This window comes from Gossypium raimondii, chromosome 8 (genome assembly GCF_025698545.1).
Source record: "Gossypium raimondii isolate GPD5lz chromosome 8, ASM2569854v1, whole genome shotgun sequence".
Classification (NCBI taxonomy): Eukaryota; Viridiplantae; Streptophyta; class Magnoliopsida; order Malvales; family Malvaceae; genus Gossypium; species Gossypium raimondii.
In genome coordinates, this window is record NC_068572.1 from 4437241 (window position 1) to 4450458 (window position 13218).

Here is a 13218-nt window from a genome sequence, read left to right on the forward strand (position 1 = left end):
ACAAATTTTGATAAAAACTACCAACGACGATAATGATTAAACTAGCAAAGACAAAAAGCTATGTGAAATTAAAATAGGAAATTAATTCTCATATTCTAATACAGTAGAGGACTAAAACCATAAATAAACTAACTATTTCTAATAAATGGTTTCTGCCAGTGATAAGTTTATTATTACAAAGCCTATACTTTCATTAAAATCTTGTTAAACAGACTTATTAGATCATAAATAAATCATAATTAAAATTATAGAACTTTTATTAATTTTATTATTCATAAAAGATAAATTACGCGTGCGAATTTACAAATTTATAAGGTTTATATAGTAATAATGTTAATTTGAGTTTAAGTGTTTAAGTTCGAGTTCTACACATGAGAAAGTTACACGTGGTCTATTAATTAGTTAATTTGAATTGAATGGTGATGCTTGAATATATGTTGTATATGGCTTTGGGTGGTGGTTTGTTAGGTTGAAGAAGAAGTTATAGAAAAGAGAAATGAAAAGCCAGAGTGGGTAGAAGCATTTCTGCAAAGAACATTCTTTGATGGATGTACACTTCACCCAATTCGAAGGAACGAAAAGAACAGATACTGTATCAACTGTGACTCATCTGCTTGCCAATATTGCTTGTCTTCCACCACTCATCGCCATCACAAGATTCTTAAAATATATCGGCATGTCTACAAGGATGTTGTCTCACTAGTTGCCATGGAGAAGTACATTGATTGTGCTGACATTCAGGTACCCCTTGATCTTCCTACTTGCTGCTACCATTTGCTTTATGCACTTTAAAAAAAAAAGAGATAATATAGATAAAGAATTATATGAGATTGTTAGGTCCTTAATGAGTTTCAAATCGATCTATTTTGATTAGAATGAATATTTTTTTAAAGTGGTTGCCGAGCAAGGTGGGTGGATTTTTTTTAGATGATGGATAAAGAATGGTTATGGTAATTGCTTGCCATACTCTACCCCGCTCTACAATGTGTTGTATAAAAACCCAATGTAATTTTTGAATGATTATGTTTAAATATTTATTTGACTATAAAAATATTAAATTTTTTTAAAAATAATTAGCAAAAATTAAATCAAAGTGAAGTGAAGTGGTGTGAGGTGGATGTTGGATGCATTCATGGGATGATAGTAATTTTTAAGATTATACATTTATAATGAAGTAGACGAATGATAAAGTAGAATATGCTAACAATGGAGCGATAATGAAATTGACAACATCTACTCTTGTCTCGGTCCATTACTATATCTAATTATGTCGCGTAGTGCTTATGCATAATCACTATTTGATAATATTATTTTTATCATTTTATTTTAGCCATATAAGTGCAATAAACGGCTGGTAATAGCATTGAATCCTCTCCCCCATTGTGGTCCGATATTGAACACTGAGACATCATGTGACATCTGCAAGAGAAGGTTAGCTGAACCAGATCTTTATCGTTATTGCTCTATTTCTTGCAAGGTACGTAATTACAATTTAGGTTTATTATTAATTAATTAATCACATTTATTTATTTATGGTAATTTGCGAATTTCAATGAGCAGGTCATAGCATTTGAGAGGAAATCAAGCGATTTAGCTCCCCCTTTTCTTTCGATCATGTCCCCTAAGAAAGCTTTGAAAGTTGAGCAACTAAAGCACAAAAGAAAAGGAAAACCTCAAAGGGCTCCCTTCTTTTAATGTCCGAAATATTCTTAACACCCAACAATTGATTTTCTTCATATATATTGTTTTGTTTTGGACAATCCCCCTCAAGTTGAGGGGGTGAAAAATATCTTTCATTTCCAACTTGGAACTAGATACTTATGCTGTTGCACACTTAGGCTCTTTGTCATTATGTCTGCAGTCTATTCTTTAGTTGAAACATGTTGGGTCTTGATCAGTCCTTGGATTTTCTCCCTAACAAAATGACAGTCGATTTCTATGTGCTTAGTTATCTCATGATAGACAGGATTTGCTGCTATTTGTAAAGCTGCCTGATTATCACAATGTAATTTTACAGCTTTTTCAACTTTAATTCATCCAAATTACTTCAGCTACTGCCACTGCCATGCTTCTATACTCTGTCTCAGCTGAAGACCTGGAAACAATGGCTTGTTTCTTTGATTTCCAAGAAATAAGTGACTTCCCAACTTGATACAGAAACTAGAAGTTTACCTTCTTGCCATAGGACATGCAGCCCAGTCTGAATCACAATAAGCCTCCATATGTAAAATGCCTTTTGCAGACAATAAAATCCTTGTCCTAGATTTTTCTTGACATATTTAACTATTCTAAGTGCTGGTTCATAGTGAGATTTCTTTGGCTGTTGCATGAACTGACTAAGATATTGCACTGAGTATGCTATATCTCGTCTTGTACCAGTTAAGTAGAGCAGCTTTCCAATCAATCTTTTATAAGCAATAACATCTTCAAGAAAGTCATCTCCTCCTATATGTAAACATTGATCATACTCCTGTGTTGTTAATCTTCTGTTTTGTTCCATTGGAGTTGACACAGGTTTAGCTCCTTCTAATCCGGCTTCTGCAATAAGTTCTACTGCATAGTTTCTCTGGCTAAGCACTATCCTTGATGAACCATGAGCAATTAAATTAAAAAATACATATTTTATTCTTTAATAAATAAAATCAGTAAACATAAGCTATGAATTTATCTATCTCAACATCTGAATTCTATAAAAATATAATCATATTGAGCTTATCAATTGAGGTTTAGATTGGTTGGTACTGTTGCTATTGTAGCAATGAGGACATGGGTTTGGACACGGTTAAGTGTGTTTTTCCTCTTTTTCAAAGGTTAGGGAGGAATTATGAGTTGCATTGGATTAAAAAAAAAACCATATTGAGCTTAAATTTTTAGGGTATCAAGTGCTAAAGAGATATTAAATACTGAACCTTTTAAATTTCAATCTATAACGCCTCTAAAATCGCTTTGCTATAAAAAAAATGGTATCAAGTTGAGATCGTACATAGTGGATTTTTTAGTAAAATGAAATAAGGTGTATAATTGATAAAAGAAAAGGTTGATGGATGCCAAAGAAAGTTGAATCAAGAAGTATTTTGTGATATATTAATTGAAGGTAGAGAATAAATCGTAAAGATGTGAAAAATTTTGGGACCCAAGTATAAATATTCAAAATTTAAGGGGTTAAAATATAAAAATGGGAAAAGTTCAAGGGCTAAAAGTGCAAATATTCTAAAGGCGAAAAGGACATAAATAGGAATATAAATTTTTACTAGGGGTAAAATGGTAATTTTGCAAGAAAAATAATGTTTGGCTAAATTACTAAAATGCCCTTGGGTGTGTAGATGAAATCTTAGCCTTTGAATTTGCTAAATTATAAAGGATGAAATATGGGCCCTCGGACTATAATCATGATGATGGTGATTTTTATATTAATTAATTATCTAAATAATATTTTAATAATAGTCTATTAAATATATTTTATCATTATTTTAATTAATAAATATTAGATAAATATGAAAGAAGTATGAAGTTCCAACGTCTATGAGAAATGGAGAAGAGATAAACTTTCTTTTTTCTACAATTTAGTCATTTTTCATAAATTCTACTTGTTTCATTCAGAAATAATGAGAATTTTCATAGCTACTAAAAGGAAAAAGTGAAGTAGAAATCCTAGAGAGTTTGATTTTTATCTTGGAAGCAAAAAGTTGGAGTTGGAGGTGAAAAAAGTAGAGAAGATAGTGAAGAGATTAAGGAGGCAAAGTGAGATTTCAAGTGTTTTCTTATGAAATTTATGTTTAGTTGAAGTAGATATACGAGAAAGTGATTTCTAGTAAAGAAATTGATTATGCCGTACTATGTTCATGAAGTGAGAAAGAAAAAGAAAGTAGTGATGGAAACATTATAGACAAAGGAGAGGAAGTGACAAAAGCGTGAAAGAATGATAAGAGAAGTAAGAAAGTGAAATCTAGCAAAAGAAAGGTACGTACTCATATGAACTCTACTTATTTTTCAAAGGATTAAATTGAAATGTGTTATAAATTAAGTGTAGTGAATGAGAATTTAATTGAAAATAATATTTAGAACTAATAAGAATTAAAGAGATTAAATTGACATATTATGAGATAGTGAAAATAAAGTTAAAATGCACATAAAAAAGTAGAAAGTGGGGCTAAATTGAATACTACTTAAAAGTGTAGTGATAAAAAAAATAAGTAATTAAACTAGTAATAAGTGACATTAAAGTATGAATGAGTGAATATGAGTAAATTCCATGAATAAATTATAAAGTGTACAAGTTAAGTGAATAGAATAGTGAAAGTGATAGTCCGGGTGCTTAATTTATTAGTACATGATATATTTGTTTGGTCTAAATAGAATAAAATATAAAAGTGAATTAAATTATAGTAAAGTAAGTATTCTTGAGAATAAATTATATGAAATATCTAGTAAGTGAATTAATTAATAAATTGTTTAATATTAAGTGAACTAGAAGCACAATTTAGTATTGAAACAAGAAATAAAATAGTGATGTTGTTGTCACCATTTTTTGATAAAACGGGGTCGACTTGGATTTTGAAAATGAAAACGAAAATGGGAGTCGCCACCGATCCTTTTTGATGGGGTGTGATCGGGTCACCTCGAAAAGTGGTTGTTTTTAATAAACAATTTAATTTTATTAAAACAACGATTTTGGTCCACGAAATTTAGAAAAAACGAGTTCGGGAGTCGGTTACGCACGAGGAAGGATTAGCACCCTCATAACGCCCAAAATTTGATACCTAGTTCATTAATTAGTGTCTTAATGTCGAAAGTTGAAAACTCAAAAATAATTTAAAATACGATCCTTTCTTATTAATATACATTTAAAAAATGTTTGAGTAAATTTGAAAATGAGTTAAATACCCGCTTATTCCAAAGTAACGAAATGTTACGCCCCGTAAGTTAGGACGCAGTAATTGAAACTTTAGAGAATAGCACGACTTTAATTTTTATTGAAGTTTCATTTCTTTTAGAAAATCAGAGGGATATTTCGCTATTTTGACTTAATGAGAAAAACCTAAACCCCGTAAGTTAGGGTTCGATTTTCTCGGATTACCAAAACACGGCATGTTACCTCATAACAAAATTTATTTCATTTAAAAAAAATTAAAAGGATTCTTTGCTATTTAGGTTTAGCGAGAAAATCGAAACCCCGTAAGTTAGGGTACGATCTCCCAAATCACTAAAATGCAAAGCTATTGCCTTATTGAGATTCCTTTCATTTTTGAAATCTTAAAAGGATACTTTGTTATCTTGGTTTAACGAGAAAATTGAAACCCCGTAAGTTAGGGTACAATTTCTCAAATTTACGAAATGCGAAATATTGCCTTATTTTAACAATTTTTCTTTCTTTTGAATAATGACGAGTGCAACACTTGAACGACGTGTATTTGTTTTGTTCTTGATAAAATAGACCGATTTATTATTGGGTATATACAAATCAAACGGAACTTGTGAAGTGGTGAAATAAAATGGAACGATAATATGGAACATGAGATGGCAATTTAAAAATAACATGTTGCGTCGATGGATGACAATGATATGAAAATACGAACAAATTAGTTATAGTTCACACGATGGCAATAATCACAACATACACCATTTTTAACAATAATCGTTAATCAAAGATGAATGACAAAGTAATATGCGCAAACAATTTAAAGTATATAAATAGAATATTTAAAATGAACGATATAAGAAGTTTATAGACAAGTTAATTCGACATGAATAAAACGCAAATAATTTGAAATAAATAATCTCAAGTAATTTAAAATAAACAATCTATATATCAATTTAAAAGAGATAATACATATAATCTAATATGGATAATCTATGAAACGTTTAAAATAACATATATATCAATCCAACATAAATAGCATATGAAGAAAATGAATAAATAAAAAATATCAAAAAATAAAAACTGTTAAAAGTGATAATATGAAGAAAAAAGATTAAGGTTAAAATAAAACATATTAGGGATTAAATCGGGACAAAAATGGAATTTAAAGTAAAAACTGTAATAAAATAAACGAATAGGACCAAAATTAAAGGTGCGCGAAGGCCGAGGACCAAAACGGAAATATCCCCGTCTTTTAAATGGCGCCGCTTTAGGGGGCAGCATCTGCGCATGATCGAAAGACCAAATTGAATCGGAAGCAAACTTTGTGGCCAAAATCAAAAATAAAAGAAAATAAAAAAGGATCGCATTGAACACGTCGCAAAGAAGAAGGGGCTTATTGCGCAAATATACCCTCACATCAGAAAACATGCGGATCCCCTGCTGAACGGGTCGGGTATTCGGGTCTTATATAAAACGGCGCCATTTTGGCCATGGGTGCTGAGGTCCAAAACGACGCCGTTTCGTACCTTATATAAATAGTAAAAAGTAACAAAAAAAAGAAAAAGAAACGCTTCCCACTTTATTTTTTTCAGAGAAGCAACAGAGAGCTCTCAACCTCTCTTTCGGCCCCTCTACCGGACTAGGGGTCCGCCACTATCACCACCCTAACGCCATGATGATCGGTGGTGGCAAGCAAGCAGCATGAGAGCGTCGGCCCCATTTTTTAGCGTATTCGAAGGCTAGGCCTTTTTTAAGCTGAAAGGCCAAGGGAAAGAACCCTTCACCCTAATCGACTTCGGCGGTGGAGAGGCCTCCGACGACGTAGCAGAGGGGTGCTCCAGGTATTTCCTTTTTCTTTTCTCTATTCTATATTATTTGTTGAAACTGATTTGTAAAAAAAATGAACAAATGAATAAAAAAGGAAACAGAAAGACAGAGAAACGAAAAAATGAACAAATTTTTCAATCTATTAAAATCTTTGTTCTGTTTTTTTATTAACTAATGCGCGTAAAAAAGAAGAAAAAACTACAAGTCTCTGATTTTTGCTTTATAGCCGATCTAAACAACTCTTTGATGCCTATTTTTTTGTTGTTTTGCGATTTGGTTGCTTCATTCTGTTGCGTGTTGCTTGTTTTGCAAGTGTCAGACGAGTGGATGGACGGTGATAGGCGAGTGGTGGCGGCAGTGGGCATGCGTGGAGGCTGGCGGCTGAAAAGAGTTAGAGAGGCTAGGGTTTTCCAACATTGTTTTAGTTTTTGGGCTTATCGGGCCGCCTAGGGTTTTTTATTTTAGGTTTGGGCTGTTTAGGCCTATTTGTTGTAATGGACTGAGACTTTATTTTTTGTTTGGTTTTTTGTTTGTCTGGGCCCGGGCAAAATTTGGGTTTTACAGCTGCCCCTCTTTGCTCATTGTCGTGTAACGGGAATGAAGCAAAGACTTTTAAGAAAGACAAATTTTGCCCAGTCTCACCGAGTCTTGAAAGACAAATTTTGCCCAGTCTCACCGAGTCTTGACTTTCTGGTGCTTCTCTTCTTCAAATAACTTCGTTCCAGTCCACTGTGTCCTATTGCTTCAATCCACTCCATTGCACTTAAGAGAGATATGACTTGTAGCTTCAATATTCTCTTCTGCAACTTCAGGGTGACGAGATTTGTGGTTTTAGTCTGCTCCACTGCAACGTCAGGGAGATAAGACTGGATATGATCTGCTCTACTGCAACTTCAGAGAGATAAGATCTGTGATTTTAATCCGCTTCACTGCAACTTCAGGGAGATAAGATTGGTTTTTTTCGTCTGTTCCACTGCAACTTCAGGGAAATAAGACTGGATGCGATCTGCTCTACTGCAACTTCAGAGAGATAAGATCTGTGATTTTAATTTGCTCCACTGCAACTTCAGGGAGATAGGATTGATTTCTGTCGTCTAATTAACTTCAATGTTGGGGAAGTAAGATTCACCGTCGTAGCTTTAATCTGCTCCACTGCACCGCCAAGGAAGTAAGATTCGCCGTTGTGGCTTCAATCTTTTTAATTGTAATGTCGAAGAGATATGCTGGTGTCTTCAATCTGCTTCACTGCCAGTGCAGGAAGACAAGATCTACTATTTTTAGTCTATTCTGTTGCAATTTCAGAGAGATAAGACTTGATATGATGACTTCAATCCATCCCACTGCAACTTCAGGGGTATGGGTAACTTCATTGATCTGTTCTCTAGGGAACATGACCTGCAAAATCCATTTCATGGGCCTATTTATGCCTAGTGTTTAGGATGTCATGATCAAAATGAATCAAATGCCCTAACTAGATATGTATGTATGATATTTACATGAATGGAAAATGTCATTTTTCGAGAATTATCCATTTTTAATGTTTAGGTTGTCATTATTCGCTATTCATCAAGGATTTATCACTGATGCCTTCTTGTTTAGTTGATATCTTTAACAGAAAAACCAAAGAAATAGTCACAATTTAGACTATTCTTTCTCCAATGCTTCTAACCCTTAAGTTGGTTAGTTCTAAACAATAGCCCTGTTTTAGGTCCTCCTATTATTTAGAAGCTTTCAGAGTAATATGCAGAACTCCTTCTGCTTGAATATTATCAGTCCAGTAATTATTATTTAAATGAAAAATGCTTGAAAAAGATTATCAAAATGGACAAGATGAAATTTTATTGAGAACAAAGCTCGAAATGAATGAATCAATCAAGATAGCAAATTTTGCTAAAATACAAAATGAGAATAAATTAATCAAGATGACGTATTTTGTCAAAAAATACAAAAAAATGAATAAAATAGAAATAGGTGCCCAGATATTGTAGCATGAGCTTCTCTGCCCCAAGCTCATTGAGGACACTTTTGAACTTGACATGTGTTTAGAAGTCTTAGAAGACTTTGTTGATGCCCCAAGATGTAACATCTCTCCTTCTTATTAATTTAGAGAGGACAAGACTACCGCATGCCCCACCTTTGATCAAAAAATTTTGAATTGCCCATTCCTGGGTTTTCAATTCAAAACCCCTTTGGTCTCAAGGCGCTCTTTATGGGTTTTCACCTTGGCCTCTCCTTTTTCTTTTTTCGTTCTTACCTCTCCTTTTTCTTTTTTCGTTCTTACTTTCTTTTTCTTTTTTCTTTTCATTTTTTTCGAGTGAAGTATTTATTGCTTGAATCAAAATTCTCAAGATTAGGCAGGTTCTTGCCATCCATCTTGGTCAACATCGACGCTTTTTTCAAATAAGGCCTTCCACATAAGGTCCTCTCCAGTTTGGCATCCACTTTCTTCTGAAGTCCTTTTGTATGGGAAGGATCTTCTTCGATATCAGGTCCCCCTCAACGAATTTTCTAGGGCAAACCTTTTTTGGTGAACTCGCATAATTTTCTTTTTGGTACATTTGACCATGAAGGATAACTTTCAACCTTTTCTCTTCAATCAAATTTTAACTGATTATATCAGGCTTGGATCCATTCTGCTTCATCCAACTTCAGCTCTGACAAGACTCGAAGGGTAAGAATATCAACTTTGATGGGTAACACTATCTTTATTTCATATACCAATAGGAAATGAGTTACCCCGGTAGAGTTTTTTTCGCGCCATTCATCTTGGGGTGACATGGCATTAATTTTTGAACAGACTGCAAACTTCTGATATCGTGCCGTTGTTCAATTTTAGTGCATTGTCAGATATGATCCTTTTGGCATTCCATACTGACATATGATTTTTCAAGAATTTGCAAACTTTAAACTTTGTAACATTGGGATAAGAAGTAGCTTCCACAAAGATGAATCGATGACTGCTAAGAACTTTTAGCGAGATCAACCCAATAACATCCGTGCCCCCATAAAGAAAGGCCATGATTTCCATTGATTCTTTGTAAGGTAGGATCTTGTTCTCATCTTGTTCTCTCATCCTTAACAAACCAAGAGATAAGGTACAATCTTGGTCACCTTCAAAGTCCTAAGGTTCCTCTGGACACATATCCTGCTTAAAAGGAGGTTCTGAGTCAATTATAGTGTCGCTCATATCATTGATATCTGGAGGCCTGTTATAAGGACGAAGTGAGATCCAAAGAATAAAAGAATCTAAGAATATTTATCTGTAGAGTATGATTATGAGTGAAATAGAAACAATAAAAGAATATTGACTCGAAGTGAGAAATAAAGATGCATTTTATTGAAATAATGATATTGGACATGAGGCTATCTCACAAAAGGATTCTTATCGCTCCTAGGCTTAGAGCAATAAGCGCGTTTTGGACATTACTCCGAATTAGCTCTAAAAAAATACAGGGATCTCTTTCACAGTCCCATTGTTCAAAACACTCCCAAGTGTGTTAAGGGTAGATGCCTTATAAATTATCTTCCCCAGCTCCTTCTTCGGATACGGCGTTAACATTCAAATTTGCAACATTCCTTCCAGGCCTTGGACTTCTTCAAAGAATTCCAACTCTTTATTATCCATTAGACTTTGCACCAAGGCTTTGAATTCAGCACACTCCTGGATTTCAAGACCTTCTTCAGCGTGGAACTCACAGTAGCTCCTTATCCCTTCTAGTCTCTTCTCCAAATTCTGAATGGTTAATCCCACGTCTATCATTTGTTTCAAAACCGATTTCAGTGGGGTTTTTACTTTTGTAACATTAGTTTTGGTTCTTTTTCCTTCATTCTCAACTATCACGTTTACCCCTGGGTCTGGATGACTGGGCAATGGATTTTTTGCCACATTATGTCTAGATGGATCGTCAAACTTCACAATGCCAATATTAATGAACCTTTCGACTAACTTTTTAAATGTAGTGCAGTTTTCAATCGAGTGCCCCGTAGTTCCTGCGTGATACTCGCATTGGGCATTCGCGTCGTACCATTTGGGGTATGGAGGTTGCATGGGTTTTGAGTAGAGCGGAGCTACTACATGCGTATCAAACAGATTCTGATACAGTTCTTTATACGTCATTGGGATGGGTGTGAACTGGAGTTTTTCTGTGTTTGGCCTCGAGTTAGATTCTTGCTTCGAGGGGTCTTGATAGCTAGCTGTTACCATCTTGGGCTGACCTACAGTGACCGCTTTTGAATACCCTTTATTATACAAGCTCAGATTACTCACTTTATTTTCTTTGTGCTTTGGGGTTGATCTTTTGGCACTTTCCCCCACATCTATCTTCCCACTTCTTATGGCATTTTCAATTATCTCGCCAGACATTACCATATCTGAGAAGCTCATAATAACGCTTCCCAACATGTGGTTAATGAATTGGGCTTTCAGAGTGTTGATGAAAAGTATTGTGGTTTCTTTCTCCAGAAGAGGTGGCTAGACTTGTGTCGCTACCTCTCTCCATCTTTGGGCATACTGCCTAAAGCTCTCACTTTGCTTCTTTTCCATGTTCTGCAATGTGATTCTATCGGGTGTCATGTCTGTTACATGGTTGTACTGCTTCATGAAAGCCTGCGTCAAGTCTTTCCATGAGTGGATGGTGGCACGGCTCAGCTGGTTGTACCATTTAACAACCGGTCCAATCAGACTATCTTGGAAACAATGAATTAACAGTTACTCATTATTAACGTATCCCGTCATTCTTCAGTAGAACATCGTGATGTGAGCTTCAGGACAACTAGTCCCATTATATTTTTCAAATTCTAGAGCCTTGAATTTTGGTAGAAGTACTAGATCTGGGACCAAGCTGAGATCTTTGGCGTCGATCCTACAATGGTAATCAATATCCTCCAGCCACCTACACCGATCCTCAAGTTGCTTCGGTAGATCCACTCTTGCTTTTTCCACTTCTGCCATGTCGTCAAGATTAGGAATAACGAGATTGGTTGGATTATCTCCCGAATTAGAACCCAAGCCTGTTTGAAAGTTCATTGGTGCTGAGACACCAATCTGATATTGAAGTCTGATAGTGACAGGTATTCTTTGCGGGCACATCTCTTGTTGCACCGGGGTATTCGTCAGAGTGAAACCTGGAGGATAAACAAGGTCCTCATGATCAACCCCAGAATCAACTACAGGGCTTTTTCCTTTATCATTCCCTCTAGGCAATAATTGTGCCAATTGACTCATCATAGTTCTTTGGGACTCTTGCATGTCTTGTTAGATCTTATCTAGTCGTTCCTGCATTTGATCTTGCATCTCATTTTGCAATTGTTCCAATCTTTCTAACCTCTAATCCATTGCCTTTGTTTGACGACGGGTACCGTAGTGATATTTGGTTGGTGGATCCTTATTGGTTTCCAGGGTAACTGAAAGAATTTTACCTAATTAGGGTCATTTTGTGAAACTCTAATGCATATGATGCAATGTAATGCAAATGCATGGAATGAATGCAAAAGAAAAAAGAGGCATTGATTCTGAATTCAATTCTATTAGAACAACTTTTCTAGAAGACAAATTTATTTACATAAAATAGAGATTTACATATACGACCTTGTCTTAATACTCGAAGTAAAGACATCGATCCTTTTCCTCAAATCCGTATGTTAAGATTGAATCTCAAAAACTCTTCAAAGGGGCACTTCATCTATCTCCTTTTTGCTTGATCCAAGCTTCGACCCAATGTTCACTCATCCTCGTGATGCTCATTGGCTTCTATAAGAAAGTTGGCATTAGCAACTCTCGAATAGTATTCGTCAGCTTGAGTCTTCGGGCAACGAGGTAAGGTCGTGTACTCTTTCATCAGACTAACACCCTTCCCTCGTTACGCTTTTTTGGACCATATTCGGACGACTGCATTGTCTTCTATTTTATCAAGAAACTCATTTTCTTATGACAAGCTCTCTATTTAGATAATTGAACGTGATCAACACCTCTTTTCTATTTGATGAAAAAGGCAATGCAATGCAATCATAACCGAAACAAAATGAAATGGGTTAGTACAAAAGAAAAGCAAGCAATAAAGAAATGAAAAGAACACCTATTCGGGTGACCACTAGGGTTTGGCGTTTTTCTTCCTAGGGTGGGCTCCTAAGGTCTTTTACATGTGGCTTGGTTCTAAAGCAAAGGTACCCGAACCAGCAGATTTATCGATCCTCACCCATTATAGGCTCATACGGGCTGAGTTCAGTTCAGGGGAATACATTTCCTTATGGCCATGCGGAGATGAAAATCTCACGAAGACATAGGTACGGATGTACTCCGGAAGCGATTCACTATCCCATGCGGAGGTGAAAACCTCACGAAGGCGTAGCTTTTCACTCTCACTTAAAAAGTGTGACCCACGGTCATACAATGCAATGTGTGAAGACATAAAAATTTAAAATATCAGACATGATGAAAAACTCAAACTCAAAAATAGATGAAATGTAATGAGAGGATCATATATTAAAAAATCAAAATTTCAACTTTCAACAAAAAGACAAAAGTTAATCAA

The 13218-nt window shown here is 35.1% G+C and overlaps 1 protein-coding gene across 1 annotated transcript; it reads left to right on the forward strand.

Annotated features, from left to right (window-relative positions):
* The first annotated feature begins 428 nt into the window (after positions 1-428).
* LOC105793523 (uncharacterized) lies at positions 429-2355 on the forward strand. Its single transcript, XM_052634129.1, has 3 exons — positions 429-741; positions 1331-1477; positions 1561-2355. Exons 1-3 carry the CDS (start codon positions 709-711, stop codon positions 1693-1695), a joined length of 315 nt encoding a protein of 104 aa, XP_052490089.1. The 5' UTR covers positions 429-708; the 3' UTR covers positions 1696-2355.
* The last annotated feature ends 10863 nt before the right edge of the window (positions 2356-13218 follow it).